Source organism: Mustela nivalis (assembly GCF_964662115.1).
Source record: "Mustela nivalis genome assembly, chromosome: 1".
NCBI lineage: Eukaryota > Metazoa > Chordata > Mammalia > Carnivora > Mustelidae > Mustela > Mustela nivalis.
The window spans coordinates 159,364,132-159,381,000 of record NC_139020.1 but is presented as its reverse complement, the minus strand read 5'-3'; the positions used below and the strand labels follow the sequence as shown (position 1 = coordinate 159,381,000).

Sequence of the window (16,869 nt, the reverse complement as noted above, 5' to 3'; positions counted from 1 at the left end):
AAGAAAAATACCCACTCAAGTCTGGGGCCAGGCCAGGCCTCCTTGGCAGGAACCTCCAAGGCAAAGGTCCTGGTCTTCTCTAAATGGGTCTCCAGTTTCAGTTCTGAACCACAAACCATCAAAATGTTGAAACTACCCCTGTACCTTTATAGACACAATCCAGGATAGGCCAGATCTCCTGCTTAACTCACTTCTGGTGGAGAAAGAGAAGGCAAAAATCTGCCCCCAATGCATTACCTTTAATCCAACGGGTACCCCAAAGGAAAGGGAATGGAGATAAAGATTTAGGGGCGTGTGTTCCATGGGCTTTGACCAGGTCTCAGAGGGTGGGCTGGGTACTGGCGACTTCAGCTACTTCACTTAACCATTTCTGATGTCCAGTGCTTGGTTTAGTGCTTTAGGAATGTATCCTTAACCTTCATAAGAAACTACTGCTTGTAGTTCATAAGCAGTCAATGTGAAATGGCCAAACACAAGCACAGAGGAGGGAAGACTGGTTCACTTTATGCCAGGATTATCTGCCAACTCCTATTCTCACCTCAGCCCTTCCCTCTACCATGGTCAGAAAATGAGGGGCACCAGAAACGGACAGTTCTTAAGGGGGGTAAAAGCCAAAGGTCAGCCACACAGAGACCATTCGCCTCCAGAAGGCTGGTGGTGTTCCTCCTCCTTGCTCTTGGCCCTCATCTCAGAATGACAATACATGCAGATCCTTTATCCTCCAGCCACGGTGAAGCTGCCTGCGGCTCAAGTATACGCATTCATCCAACACGCCAGCCCCACACCGGGAGTCTGCTGCGGAAAACAGCTCTGTACAGTCAGCCAGAGTGACCCACTCACTTGTACCACAGTCCCCACCTTCCTCCTGTCTCAAAACCCTCACGCGTGCCACTCCTTCCCAGCACTCCAGGGGCTGCCACGGCTCCTGTCCAACCTTCCGATTTTTGTTCAAACATAACTTCCTCAGAAAGGCCTTCCCCAGCTTCCAGATAAAGGAGGCCCCGCACATCCACCTGTCCGTCTCTGGGCATTGTGCACTGTCCTTCGCAGCAGTATCCCAATGTCCAGGGCTGCGCAATCCCGCTTACTTCTGTGGCACCTGCCTCCCCCACTCCCAGGTGCTCAGCCTTCTTCCCTGACCACCAATGGAAACCAAACCCAACTCCTAGCTCTAGATTGCTCTGGACCTGCTGAATGAACTGATCGATGGAATGACACACCTTTCCTTCTACAGTGTCTGATCTGATGGAGAGGGGCCCCCTAAGACACCAGAATCTTGGGAAAAGAAATGAAAGAAAGCTGAGGAACCAGGCCAGGTGCTCAGACAGCCCCAGCCTACTGCAAGAGTAGATGACAGAACAAACCAGTTGCTGCCTGGGTACAGACCAGGAACGTCAGATCTCTGACACTGCAACAGCCCAGACACCAGCTCCCGAAGGCCACAGGGGCCTAGGACTGTGATGTTGCACATTTTCAGGTTTCTTTTGGGCTTTCCCTCAAGAGAACACATGAAGAACTAAATGGTGAGATCAGCTATCTGTTGAAGGTGACTCAGGAGTCTTGGGGGCAGCCAGCGGGAACAGCACCACCATGTCCCTACCCTCCTGCCTCAGGGAGCCCTCTTCTCTTTCCCCAGCAAGTGTCATATCCTTCAAGTATTCTGTAATAGTATGTGAACCCTAAGTTCACATCTGCCCTCCCAGGTTCATAAGAACTGGTGCTCCAGGAAGCATATATTTAGGAGGAATTCTGGGCCCAAAGCTTGACCATCAGAGAGAGGATCCTCTTTCTGTCACATTGTCAAGCCAGACCAGGCAGAGCCAGGGTCACCCACTGGACAGCGAACGCGCCCAATGCACCTCTGGAGGGCCTCCTCTCCCTTCACCTTCGAAGACTACTTGCAGAACACCACTGGCGCAGGCCACGGGCTTGCATTATGCTCATTTCCCCATCCCCAAGCTCTGGGGCAAGTTTAAAAGTCCTCGTCCTGTCTCAGAATCAGGTCTGAATTAATACCCTTCCTCAAAAGAACTCCAGTAGCAAAGTGAAAACAGACGCACTAGACAATGCCCTTTGAAAGCCCCAGCAGGGATGACTGGTGACAATGCAGCCCCTGGCTCTGAAAGAAACCTTAAGGTTAAAGGTTCACAGAGGCAGAAGAATTACCAAAGTACAAGTTTGTTCAAATTTCCTCCGGCAGATTTAAACAACCAGGGTCAAGCTGAAGATTGCTGGCAAAAACCTATGAGACAACCCAGCCCCTTTGAACTGTGTAGAGAAAGGAAAATATACGGTCTGGGAGGGATCTATATTACAGCTTTTAAAAATGGTCTTGAAAAGGTCACCCCTGTTAACTCAAAATCAGCCCGTTGAAGGATGTTTGAAAACTGCCTCTAAAACAACAGGGCTGCCGGGCCCTCACCGTGTGCGGTGAGCAGCACTGAGGTCACCGTGTTCCCGGCATTAGTGTGCTGACCCTCTGTGGGCCATGAAATTAACCATCAGCACGGCAGAAATCTGCTCTGAGTTAAACTACTTTGCTACGCAAAGTGGCCTGAAAATGAAATACGAGGACTGAATTTCCACTGAAAGATGAACTTGTCTAACCTCAAGGCAGGCTTCCTCCACTGTGAACTCTGTGTGGCCACTGGTTCCAGGCCCCCCAAGAGGGTGGGTCAGTGATGCAGGCAGTGGGAAATGACCCTTATCCAGTCGTTCGTTCATTCACTCATGTCTGCATGCACCAAAGGCTGACTCGGGGCCAGGCCAGGTCCTGGACCCCTGCACACAGAGGTGAATGATAACAGGCTCCTGCCCTCAAAGGGGATCAAGTCCAGTGGAAAACATAACCCGGTAAACAGAAAATGACAACCAATGGGGAGAAAATGAGATTCTAGGGTATATATAGGATGTCAGAGGCCCTGGAATAAGGGTCACCTAATTCAGGCTGGGGAAAGCCAACACGGAGGTTTCCCTGAGAAGGGCATGTTGCCTGATGACACAGCCATCAAGAGAATGTGATCTGTCCAGAGACCTGCAAGTAGTTCATTAAGCCAGGAGTCCTGAGAGAGACAAAGAGACACAGAGCCATCATGAAGGGCTGATACCAGACATGCTGAGGAATTTGGCCTTTCTGCCAACTGAGGGCAATGCAAGACTTTTAAAACAGGGAGGTAAAATAGCTACATTAGCAATTTAGAAAGAGTTCTTGGCTACAGAGGGGAGGATAGTTTTAAGGCGGGGGGGGGGGCTAGAATCAGAGAGACTCTGAAGGAACACTGTACTCATCCAGCTAGGCACCAATGGAGGCCTGTCCTAAGGGAGCAGCTGCAGTGATGGTGAGGACACACAGGTAAGAGGACATGCAGGAGGGACAAGACTTGGTCACCAACTCATATGAAGGAGGACACATTGAGGATCATTTCAAAGGTCATACCCTGAGGCACCTATGTGGCTCAGTCAGTTAAGCATCTGACTCTCAGTTTTGGGTCAGGTCATGATCTCAGGGTCATGGGATCGCCACCGCCACCCTGCCCCGGCCCACACGGGGTTCCTTGCTCAGCTTAGAGTCCGCTTGGGATACTCTCTGCCCCTCCCTCCACTTACATTCTCTCTAAAATAAATAAGTAAATCTTTAAAAGAAAGAAAGAAGAGAAAAAAGGAAGGGAAGAAGGAAAGATGGAAGGGAGGGAGAGAGAAAAGAGAGGAAAAGAAAAGGTCATGCTTTAGGAGAGTGGAGGTATCATTCCCCAGGAAGGTAAGGGAGTGAAGAGGGAGGTCTTGAAGATGTGGAGTCTGAGGCCTGTGATATTCACTGATGAGGAAACCGGCCCAATAAGCAGATGGATCCACAGGTCTAGAACTTTCCAATGAAATTTAATTAAGACGTCCAGTTGCTCAGTTGCACTAGCCACAGCGCAAGTACTCATTGGCCTCACGTGCCCACAGCCACCAAGCTGAACGTTCCCATCATCACATTCCCTCTGTTGGACAGTGCTGAGCAATGCCCTGCAGAAATTTCTGAAAAACTGGCCCTCGCAGTCAAAGTGTCCATCAGGCCTCTCTTAGCCACGATGATGGGTGATGGGCACAAGGTCTGTGCTGGTGAACACCAGCTTCCCTTCCTGGTCTTTCTACCTACTTGTCTGTGCAAATGCTCAAGAAATAGAGGTCTTCTTCTGTAGTCTTTTTTTCTCTAGAGCATAAGTTCTGAGGAATATCTCTGAACATGCCCCGGGTCATCATCATTTCAGAGACTAAGGAACACTGAGCAAACACGCGTGTGCACACACGCAAGCGTCTTTGGTGCTTATGGCATAAGGCCCTGAAAATCACCTAGAAATGACCACAAGCAGAGCTATTTTTTTAAGTGCCATACTGCAATGGAACTGGGAAGGCAGAACTCTAGTCCCTGTGTCAGATGACCAAGGACAAGCCACTGACCCTCCCTGAGCTTTAAGCAACCCAAATAAATCTACAATAAAGGATGAAGCTGGGAGGCCAGCTAGGGCAGGTTCCTGAGGCCACGCAGGTCAATGCTAGCAATTCCAAGCACTAATTTTAAAAGAAAAAAGTCAGGTTTATCTTTAGGTAACACCTGTGTATGCCACCAAATAAATATCCTCAGGAAGTAGGTTAGAGACAAAGGAAATTATTTTAGTCTTCCTGAAGGCCCCAAGACAAGAGAGGCATCATCACAACACAGGAGATAGGGAAAGGGGGAAAGTCAACTTCTCTCTTAACAGCAAAACTTGTTTCTTCTCCTGCCAAGAGAGGATCACCACATTAACTAAGTCCTTCCCACTCCCTCCCCACCCAGCCAAGGCCACTTCAAAGCAGCAGGAGCCTAATCGCACAGCACAAGAAAAAAAAGACCCAATTAACAAAAAAACAAAACTCAAATAATCCAGGCGAGAATGGAAGCTGAAGTCTCTATTTTTGACAAATTGACTTGTATATAAACGGCTCCTCAGGAGCCATAGTTCCTACCAAAGAAGGCATGAGCTAAGGTCTGAGAGCAGCTTCCCAGCAATCCAGATTTTCTGAAATCAAATTGGATTAGACCCCCGCTGAGCCAGTTACTGACCTCTGGACTCTCGCCTGTGTGGGCTGTACAATGGAGAGGGAAACTCCTACCCCTGGCTGGCAGGGTGGAGTGAGATAATAAAGGGCCTGGAACTGTGGCCAGCAAGACAGCAGAGGTTCCCAAAGTGTCCATTCCCCCCCTCTCCCTGTGAGAGGCAGACGTGCCTCAGCCCCCACTTTGCACTGCCATGTCTGCACCCCCAGAGCCACACTGTCCCTCCTAACAGTGTCCATTCTGTCTGTGGTCGCTCTCCCTCCCTCTTCAAGCTGGCTCTGTAACCCTCGGTCAGAATAAGGAGAGGGATGCATGGCCCCAGACCACTTGGCACAAGCCCTCTCCTCCGACTCTTCAAAAGCTGGCAGGATCTCCCAGCTTAAAAACCATCCACCTGCTTCCAACTACAGGCTCTCCAAGCTCCTGAGCTCTGGGGCCCCAGGGTCTCTGCAGCTCAGCCTCATACCCTGCTGCCTCCCTGTGAGCTCCACACTCTAGCCCTTCCTTTGCCCCTATGTCCCTGTTCACTCTGAGTCCTCCAGCAGGAAAGCCTCTCCTATTCCCACTGGGAAAATCTCAGCCATCCTTCAAAGCTCTGACAAGACAGCCCCTCCTCCTAACTTGCCCATGACCCTTATGCCGTGGCCTTACCTCCTCCCACTTCTCCCACTGACTGACCGCCCGCTTCTTGAGCCAGATCTGCTCTCATACCTCCGACTGCTCAGGCTGCACCCTGGGTCTGCTCTGCCCTCTCTTGTCCTCTGCCTGGAAACCTCTAGGTCATCCTTCCAGGCCCTGCCCAGGGTCCCCTCCTGAGGGATGCCCTTCCTGCCTGTCCCAGGCAGAGGCACTCATATCCTAAGCTCCTCTTTATGAAGCCCTTATGACTCTCCGTCTTAACTGGCTGTTGGCACTGCCTCCTGCTCCTCCCTGGTCCTCTGGACCATTGAGTTCCCTGAAGACAGGCACGTCTGTATCTGCCCTCACATCCAAACAGAGTGTACAATATATGTAGAAAAGTAGAAGCAGCTACCCTGTGACCCAGTAATTCCATTCCTAGGTATATGCCAAGGAATAAAAACATATGTCCACACAAAGATTTGTACACAAATGCTCACAGCAGGATTAGGCATAATCACCAAGAAGTGGAAACCATCCAAATGTCCTTCAGAAGATGAGCAGGTTAAAAAACAGTATACACACATACTGGAATACTACTCAGCTATAAAAAGGGATGAATACAGCTGGGAAGTGGAAGGGAAAGTCACTGTTTAATGGCTACAGAGTTTCAGTTTGGGTTTGTTTTGTTTTGTTTTGTTTTTTAAGATTTTAACTTATTTAACAGAGAGAGTGCACACATACGCACAAGCAGGGGAAGCAGGAGAAGCAGGCTCCCTGTGGAGCAAGGAGCCCAATGCGGGGCTCGATCCCAGGACCCCAGGGATCGTGACCTGAGCCAAAGGCTGACACTTAACCGACTGAGCCACCCAGGTGCCCCTAAAGTTTCAGTTCTTTAAGATCAAGAGTTCTGGAGATGGATGTCACTGGACTGTAAACTTAAAAATGGTTAAACAGTTGGAACGCACAAAAGGCTCAGTCAGTTAAGCATCCGACTCTTGATTTCCGCTCAGGTCATGATCTCAGTCAGGGTGGTGAGAACGAGCTCCGTGATGGGCTTCCTGCTGAGCATAGTCCGCTTGAGATTCTCTCTCTCCCTCGCCCTCTACTCCTCCCTGCTCCTTTCTCTCTCCATTTCTCTCTCTCCACCCCTTAAAAAAAATGGTTAGATGGCAAATTTTATGTAATATTTACTCTACCAGAATTAAAAATAAATTTTTTAAAAATTTCTCTTAAAAAGGGATGACGTGTATCTACTCCATGCTACAACATGGAAAACCTTGAAAATATCACACCAATCAAAAGAAGCCAGATGCAAAAGGCCACATGCTGGATGATTCCATTTTTATGAAATGTCCAGTAAACACAAATCTGTGCACATGAAGTAAATCAGTGGCTGCATGGGCCTAGGGGAGGAAAGAACGGAGAGTGACTACTAATAAGTCTGGGGTTTCTTTTTTTTTTTTTTTAAGATTTTATTTATTTATTTATTTGACAGAGAACACAAGTAGGCAAAGAGGCAGGCAGAGGGGGGGGGGGAAAGCAGGCTCTCTGCTGAGCAGAGAGTCCGATGCGGGGCTCGATCCCAGGACCCTGAGATCATGACCTGAGCCAAAGACAGAGGCTTAACCCACTGAGCCACCCAGGCGCCCTGGGATTTCTTTTTGTAATGATGAAAATATTCTCAACTTGGATTGTGGCAAAGGCTCTATGCAGCAGCTCTGGGAACATACTGAACACCACCAAAGTATACACTTGAAATGGGTTCATTTTATGGTATGTGAATTATATCTCAATAAAAATGTTTACAGGCATTATTGGGTATCTACTATGTGCTAGGCCCTGGATTGGCCCTAGAGCTACTGACATAATTCAGATGTTGTCTCTGTCCCTTAGATACTTCCAGACTAAAGGGAATACTTGAATAAGGGGAAGCCAGCCACTGCAGCAGAGCAGGGGAGACACAAGGTGCCATCTGACCCTAGGAGGGTTCATTCCTGCTCCTCGCCCCACCCTGAGGTGGCCCCATTCCTGAGGCCATCTCAGAAATGTCAGGCTCCACCTCACCAGGATGCAGGCTGCCAGATCACCCAGGCACCAAAGCTACAGACACTGTCACCTTGAGCACAAGTTGAAAGGCCTCCTGGTCAAAGGGAACAGACCCACGCTCCAAGACAAGGGTGCCTCACTCCTAGCCTGTCCGAGACTCTAGCCAACAACAAAAAAAAATGACTGAGCAGGGAATATGTCTCAGGGATTAATTTACGGGTTGTTTCCTGGGATGCCTGCCCAAATCTTATTCCAACCTGGATGAAGTGATTTTTGAAGAAAAACCCAGGAGACAAAGAAGATAGAAAACAAAGGAGATGCTAAGTAAAAAGCTTAAAAGCAATTAATTTTAAATGATTACAGCTTTACGAAAAGCTATGGCTATGATTTCCTTCTGACTTTGATTATAACCTTCCAGCAAAATATTTGCCTCCAGAAGGCAAAGTCTTTGCATTATTTTCTATTCCTAGCATGACTACAAAAATATTCTTTGATTTAACATTTGATATGTTTTGTTCTCAAGGGCAAGCCCCATGAGAAGAAAAATGTACCCCACAGAATGAAATATGACTACCTGCTTCCATTTTTCTTTCCTGTTGGTTCCTGCTTGAATATTCTGCATTAATTTAAACTCAAGCTGCATCTCCAATGTTATGTTACCTCCACACTGTCACCCAGACCAAAGCAAAGTCACCTGCCACCCAGCGCCAGGCGCACGGCTACAGACAAAGCTCAACTTGAGAGTCTCCTAGAGACAGCAAAAGGCACTCCAACTTGGAAGGAGATAGGGAGGGGTCAGAGAGTGATAAGGTAGCAGACAAAACATTAAAACCTGTATTTGAAACAGGCACACTGGACTCTGCATGCAACCAACTTCCTACTGGACATAGAGAGGCTGTCAGCACATTAACACAAGAGACACCAGCATCAGGATCCACTTCACTCAGGGGTTGAGGGCATCCCAGAAATGGCATCGCAGACAAGAATCTTCTGTTACAGTAAGATCACCTTTTAACAAAGAAGAAAAAATCAAAGACAGTGCTCCCTGAGTGAGCATGAAGATACAGGGAAGCAAGGCCTGGAAGATTCTAGGAGCTAAAGAAGTTTAGGTTAAAAAGCCTTTCCAGTTATATCAACTCCTTTAAATACGTCCCAATATTTTAGGGCACATATATATGAACACGATACCATAACAATGTATTGCTGCGCAGATTCATAAAAAGAAAACCAAAATCGGGATTTTTGTGTGGCTGGCTGGTTTTACACTAGCATAATGCCCAAATTCCGTGCACCGCCAGGCCCCTTGCTGTCTCGGCTTCTGTGGCTACTGCACTGCTTTCTGGGCATTATGTGCAGGTGCCCAAAGGGGAATGTAAAAAATCTGCTTGATTTAATAAAACAAGCCAAAGGAACAAGCGCTTTCTCTGCATCGGCACCAAGAGCGCAGAGAGCTGGAAAAACAGAGAAGGCAAAGTAGCTTAAGTTTTACAAAGAGGGTCTCCTCCGGGGCTGCAGAGACAAATATCCTCGGGAGTTTGCTGAATGTTTTCCCTCCAAAGAGAGTAACCAAGTCAGACTTACAAGGCTGTGGCAGCTCTCATCAGCTCCAGCTAGGGAAAGACCCAGGGACCCAGAGGGTCTGAGCCAGGCAGGAAGCACCACTTAAATGGTGGGCAGAGGAGGGAAGGGATCAGGGCGACAAGTACAAGTCGTGGCAGAAGAGCTGTTGTTCATTAACAACTGGAACAAAAGACCAGGAGACAATACACTGTTAATCCTAGCAGCCACAAAAGGACTATAAATTGCCAAGCCAAGATACCAGCATTTTTCAGCTCTCCTCTTTCCTGCCAGAGTTAGATTGAGGATGGGTCCAAGTCCCTCACCCCCACCCAAGTCTTTAAAACATACATTACTGAATCTTTTTGAAGCTCTAGCCCTGAAAGATTTATACTCCAAAATGGATTAGAGAAAAATACTGCCCTGAAACACTACTATAGGGGGCCTGAGTGGACGGATACACTTTTTCATTCCCATTGAGAATGCCTGAGTAAGAGCTGTGTGGTCAGATCAACACAGGTTCAAACCCAACCCTGACACTTAGGAACTGTGCTCCCCACCTGACCTCTCTGAGCCTGCTTTTTCACCTGTAAAATGGGAATATCACCTCTTACTTCACCAGATTGCTTTGAGTGTTAAATGGGGGAAAAAACAGCTTAAGGGCAGCACTAAATAAAAGCTAAGTACTACTGTCACTATTAACCTCCCCCTGGTACCACGGAGTTTTATCTATGGCCACATGGATCAAGCAGATAAAGCCCAATTTTCTCTAAGCTAAGAAAGGAATCTTTGGGTAGCAGAAATACTTTGCGGGGGCGGGGGGGGGGGGCGGGTAGCAAGAGAATCAACGAGAACTGGCTTTAATATAAGATATATTAAACTTCAGAGATATCATCATAGAACTGAGACAATCATTCTCATTTCCTTGTACTAGAGCTAATGTATTCAGCAAGGGGTCTAAATCACTCACAACGAGCCAGGAATTCTAACAAGACCCCAGTCTTCCAGCAATTCCAAGTACAGGTGCATTGCCTGCCTGGGACTCTTGCATCATCCTAAAGCTCAGGCCTGATCTTGTCACAACCCTGTTTTAAAACGCTGCCAAGGCCCTTAGAAGAAAGCTATGCTAAGGTGCAGTGCCTGGGTGGCTCAGTGGGTAAGCCTCTGCCTTCGGCTCAGGTCATGATCTCAGGGTCCTGGGATGGAGCCTCACACTGGGCTCTCTGCTCAGCTCAGCTCTCTGCTCCCCCTGCCCCGCCCACTGACTGCCTCTCTGCCTACTTGTGATCTCTGTCAAATAAATTAAATCTTTATAAAAAAATGAAAAAAAGAAAGAAATCTATGCTAAGGGCCTAACCTAATCTAAGTTCAACAACACTCAGCACTCTAGAGGCTCTGGCCCACCAACCCTTCTACCTTCATCTTCATCACACCTCCCCACATGCCATGCTGATTTCTAGCCACAACTAAATGCTGGCCATTACCTCCAACTCCGAACAGACAAAAAGGCAGGTTTAAGCCACGGAGCCCTGGCTCCTCCACCATTTCCTCCACCAGGAAAGCTCTTCTTTCCACCCATCATGTCCTATACCCCACTGCCCAGCAAAGTTGAGTTATTCCTGCTTTTGTCCTGTATGCTAAAAGCTCTGATAGGTCACTGGGCACATTGGACAGCGCCCTCTCCCTAGTGCCTTTAGCTCCTAGAGGGAAATAAGAAACATGCATAATGTACCGATTATAAGCCAGGCCCCATGCTGATTGCTTTCTGTCCACTAACCCATGAAGAAAGTTCTTTGCTCACTTTTACCATCCAGCCCAGGAAGTGGGACACAGCTTCCCCCATTCAGACTTACCACATGCCTACCACACACCTGGCTCTGGCCCAAACACTGAGAATAAGCCAGTCATGATTCCTACTCTGCTCTCATGGAGGACAGAGACAGTCAACAAGGAAACACATAGAGAGTTATCAGATAGTGAAAAGGGTTGTAAGGCAGTAAAATAGGGACATGAGAAAGCACGTGGGGCAGAGAGTTGAGGATACTTTGGCTGGGCAGCTCAGAAGAGCCCTCTTGACAGGACACTCGACCTGAGATATGAATGAGGAGCTGGATGTACCAAAGAGAGGGAACAATAGGTGCAAAACTAGCCCATTCAATAAGTAAAAATGAGGGCAGTGAGACTGAAGGTCAGGGGCAAGGGATGAGCTCAGAGGAAGATGGAGGCCAAATCGTGGGTTCTGCAGCCCACAGAGAAGAGGCTGGCATTTTAAGCACAAAGAGGAGCTGCTGGGAAGTGTTGAAGCTAAGCGCTGACATGAGAGTTCTCGGCCTACTGTATGGAAATGAAGTAGCAGGAAGAGGAGGGCAGGCAGTCCCTGAGAAGGTCCAGCATTGTAGCAGACCAGCTGCCAGAGGCAGGGATTTGGCCTCTGGAGCAATCTCAAAAAAGCAAAGACAACTATGGATCTATGATCTATGAGTCACGAGGGGAACTAAAGGTGTTAACCAGATTCAGGTTAGGGGAGGCAGAGTTAGGTAAACACCAGCCCAGGGTACTTTATACTTTCCAAGCTTCAGCTCCTTTATCAGAAAAATAGGCCTAACACTCCCACCACTTGGGGCTGTTGCACAAATGCAAGTTCTTAGCAACAGGCGTGGGCCAGAACAGGTACTCAAATGTGGGTACGCTTTCCCTCATTTTTTCTCATTTCTCTGAAAAGGGTGAGAATCTGATCTATGGAAGGAAGGATAGTGGCAGCCGTGGTCTCACCATTCCACTGTGTTCAGGTTGCATTTTAATGCCTGTAAGAAGGTAAGGAAAGGGATGCCTGGTTGACTCAGTTATTAAGCGTCTGCCTTCGGCTCAGGTCATGATTCCAGGGTCCTGGTGATCCAAGTCCACATGGGGCTCCCTGCTCCAGAGGAAGCCTGCTTCTCCCTCTCCCACTCCCCTTGCTTGTGCTCCTTCTCTCACTGTGTCTCTCTATCAAATAAATAAATAAAATCTTAAAAAAAAAAAAAAAAGGTACAGAAAGTCTCCTCACTCAGGAGATGAGAGTAAAGAAGAGCCATGATGTACCTACAAGAAGAGAAAAAATTCTTCTTCTTTTCTTTTACAGTTTTGCCGTCTAAACTAAGGAACTGCCAAGTCTTAGAGTCATTAAAATTTGGTTATATAGGATAAGGCTGGCACCTGAAACATTTTGTCCTACAAAGAGCTTCTCTATATATGGATATATTAGAAGGGGAGCAGGGGAAGTATAAAGTGATTTGAGGAAGCATGGCAAAGAGCTCCAGCTTTGGGACCAGGGGTACCTGGTGTGCCACTTACCCGCAGCCTCCCTACATCCCAATTTCTTCAACTATTAAATGGTAACCACTGCACTCCTTGCAGAATCTACCTGGGGAAGTGGCAAACATGGGAGAAAAGCAAAGCCAATAAAGAGCTGTGTGGTTGCTATCTGCCAGTGTTTGGAAGGCCCAAAATCAGGTTCAAAGAGCACAGTTAGTACAGGGAAAAGCTAGGTCTCCTGCCCAGTCTGACTCAAAAGCATGCCCTTTACTATTCACCTACACCCTTTACTAAAAAATCAAACAACAAAAAACCCTAAAAGTGACTTCTTATTTTACTTTAACCTGGCTCTTCCATCTCCAACCCAGGCTGGCTCAGAGTATATGTCTGAAGATGTACCTGGACTCGACTAAACAGAATTGTTAAGAAAAGGGGAAAAGAGTAGAGATGATCACATGACCCTTAACATTCATCTGATGACTGACACACAACTTGAATAGAAGACTTTAGACTCTTTAGACTGTGTGACCTTGAGCAGGTCTCTTCCTATGAGCCTCCACTTCCTCTACTATAAAATGGGGAAGTGACCTCAGACTGCCTGCAGCATCGAACAGCCGGGAGGTAACAAAGATTAAAGTACTTAGTACACTCATCACTACAGCTGGGACCCAGTATGCCCAGCGACCAATGAGGCCATCTGCCACCAAGCCAATAAAACCATCTGCCCAATATATATTCCCGTATGTGCTTGTAGGTGTAGAGAAGATTGGAAGGAAAGACAAGGCAGTGGAAAACAGGAAAGTAACCAAATACTTGGGTCAGCAGTGAAGAAGAGACTTCTTTTAGCTGTTTACCTTTTTGTGCCAGATGCTTCTATTATTTTATCATTTTCCTCTAAAAACAGAGCATGTTTTAAAGCCCTGTCCACAGATTTAATTGCAGTAAAAACATACCCAGAAAAGTAATCCACAAAGGTATAATAGTGGCTTCCTCTGGAGAAAGAGGAGGGGCCATTACAGGACTTTTCCTAATCTGAAAAGTTCTATTTCTTCACAAGCAGAACCTATCCATGTATTACCTTATAATTAAAAAACTGATTAAATGGAACATCTTTGAAGGGCATTTTGGCAGTACCTCTCATGACTGAAAATTCATGTGCTCTTTGCCCAAGCCAGATGGGTTCCAGCAGCATATCCTACAGCCAGATCAGCACCTCCACCAGTCTTGTTCTAGAAAATTCACTGAAGCATCATTAGCAAAAACTGAAAATGACGTTTAAGTGTCTATCACTAAGAGTTAGTTAAGAAAACGTTGGCACAGCTGTACGATGGGATTTTATATGACCCTTAAAAATAATACAGCTTTTAGGGACGCCTGGGTGGCTCAGTTGGTTAAGTGGCTGCCTTCTGCTCAGGTAATGATCCCGGCATCCTGGGATCGAGTCCCACATCTGGGCTCCTTGCTCGGTGGGGAGCCTGCTTCTCCCTCTGCCTCTGCTGCCACTCTGCCTGCCTGTGCGCGCTCTCGCGCTCTCTCTCTCTCTCTCTCTCTCTCTCTCTCTCTGTGGCAAATAAATAAATAAAATGTTTTAAAATAATAATAATAATACAGCTTTTGGGGCGCCTGGGTGCCTCAGTCCGCTAAGACTCGATTTCTGCTCAGCTCATGATCTCAGGGTCCGGAGATGGAGCGCCACTAGGACTCTGTGCCGGGCGTGGAGCCTGCTTAGGTTTCTCTCTCCCTCTCTAAGAAATAATAATAATATAGCTTTTTGTGTGCAGATACGGAGCCCTTGGTGTTGACTAAGTGTAGACGGCGTTACCGTTTTGTGAAGAGAGAGAAGAGGGGGTTTAGGAACAGCGGGTATGCTTGTCTTTACGTGGAGTTTTTCTGAAATGACACAAGGAACTGGGGCAGCGGCTGACGGTGGTTGACTAGAAATGGGAACCAGGAGACCAAAGAACGGATGAGTGCAGACTTCTTTTGTTCGCACTTTTCACATAGACCCTTTTGGCAGTCTTTTGGGGGTTTCTGACTTGTTCGTGTACTACAAACTCCTCTTGAAAACAAAAACCAAAAACCATAAACCCAACACTTTAGGGAAGCACCTTCCTGCGCGGTTGTGCTGGGTGGGAAGCGCTTCCACGTCAGCCGGTCGCGAGTTCGGGTCCCAGAACCCCCGATCGCTTGCCGGCGGGGCCTCGGGCGAGCCCCGTCCACCTCTCGCGCCCTGGGCGGAGCCCTGCCGGGAGGTGAGACGGTCCCCGTTCCCCGGCAGCGGCTCGGGCGAGCTCGAACACGGGACCCGGCCGCTCCGCCCAGCGTCCCCGAGCCCGGCTCCCGCCCCGGCCCGCGCTCACCGCCAATGATGGTCCGGATGAGGGAGGCGTGCCCGGGGCAATCGACCAGCGTGACCTGAAGCTGCGGCTCGCCGGGCTCGGGCTCGGCTCCGGACGCCGCGGCGGACGCGGGCAGCGCCGCCCGCAGGCGCGCGGGCAGCGGTACCGAGAAGCACGAGAAGCCCAGGTCGAGCGTGATGCCGCGCTCGCGACTCTGCGGCTGCTTGTCGAAGGCGGCGGTGGAAGCCGTGGTGCTCAGCGCCCGCGCCAGCGCCGTCTTGCCGCTGTCGATGTGGCCCAGCACGCCCACGTTCACGTTCACCCGCCGACCTGCCATGCCGCCGCCGCCGCCGCCCGCGGGCCCTCCCCTCCCGCGGCCGCCGCTGCGGTCCGGCTGGTTAAGCCGCCCCCCCGCAACCCGCGCGCCGGGCAGGCCCGTTCCGGCCCCGAAGCTTCCGCCCTCTCGCCGCCCGCGGGCGCTGCCTGGTACCGCGCAGCAGGAGGGGGCTCCAGGGGCAGAACTTGGCCGAGGTCGCCGGCCGTGGGGCTGTTGTCTCACCTGGCTCCTGCCACCTGATGCCTCAAGGAAATTGAGAACGGGGCGGGGGGATCCGTCCGTCCATCCAGTCAATCGACAGGCTGTTATTACGTGCCTACTGGGTACCAGGCCCTGCTTATTCACGGCACTGGGATACAGACGGTGCTCTCTCCGTGTTACACTGTATTGGGGCGGGGCGGGGGTCAGACAGTAAACCGGTGAACTAACGTCTGAACCAGACCATTTCAGAGAGGAAGAAGACTTCCAGGCAAAATTAAAGCAGAGTTTAAAAGGACTAGCGCGCCAAGAGAAGGGAGGACAGCTAATTTACAATGAATGGCCTGGGAAGGCCTGTCTCCAGTAGCTGACGGAGCTGAGGCTGGAATGTGGAGTAGGAGCCAGTCGGGGGATGCTGCAAAAGACTGTTGGAAGGTGGCAGAAAAAGATGTCATCTCTGACCCTAGAGTTCTGGCCCTGCAAGTCTGCAGCCTGGCCTCGGGAGGGGCTGCAGAGCCCCTCATAGTATGTAAAATGCTATGCTATGTGCTCCTACTGGAGAGGGTACAGGACTCTCACACAATTATTGAAGTGTCTGGAGCCACTAAAAAGGTTTGTCAGCCACAGCCGACAGTCAGGGGTCACCAACAGGGGTCTTCACTGGCTAGGCTGATGACTCAAGAAGAGAGATTGGCAGGGCTTAAGATGCCCTTGAGTATGGAGGCTGGAGATCAGAACAGTATCCTGCCTTGAGGAAGCCACGGCTCAGTTCCAGCCAACTGATACAGGGTAGGAATGGCAAGAACGCTAGCCCAACATGGCCCATCTTCCCATTTTTCAAGAGAAGAGAGTGTTTCTATATGAAATTTCTATATGCAATCTTTTACATGTCAGCCACTAATTTAGCTTTTCATTTAAACACTAAGGTAGCCAAGCACAAAATCCATTCAGTTCTGCCTGGTGGCCAGTTTGCCCTCTATGATGAGCAGGGTATAGTCATACTCAGCAGTAACTGCTCCCTGATGCCTCCTGGGGTACAGGCCCTATAATAGCAACAGAGTCCCTGAGAGAAGCAGACACGGTTTGTTCAATCCCCCATGCATCCCAGAGAAGAGGAAGACATGTGTTGGGATAGCTAACACCATGCAATGCCGCTCTAGGAGACATACACACAACACAGGGTGAAGATTTAGGGCAGGGGTTTAGAAAAGGGCCACTTCTGTTTGTCAGGCACCTGGCACTCACCTGTGGAAAAGTTACTGCTAGGTGCTTGCACACAAAATAGCAGTACAGAAAGAGAAGACACTGTATGGTAAGCTTACTCTGAAAATGTCTTTCCAAGTACGGTTTTAGTCTGAAACTGTGGTCTTCTAAAATGTCACAGGCAAAAGCTCTGG

General features: G+C 48.9%; 1 protein-coding gene across 3 annotated transcripts in view; it reads right to left on the bottom strand.

The window, feature by feature from the left end:
- Nucleotides 1-15,329, bottom strand: part of EEFSEC (eukaryotic elongation factor, selenocysteine-tRNA specific) — a 246,450-nt gene extending 231,121 nt beyond the window's left edge. For all 3 annotated transcript variants that reach the window (XM_082746939.1, XM_082746941.1, XM_082746940.1), the window contains exon 1: nt 14,959-15,329. In XM_082746939.1, the coding sequence (XP_082603065.1) occupies nt 14,959-15,274 (316 nt within the window). In that variant the 5' untranslated portion in view covers nt 15,275-15,329. The remainder of the gene's footprint in view (nt 1-14,958) is intronic.
- Nucleotides 15,330-16,869: the final 1,540 nt, after the last annotated feature.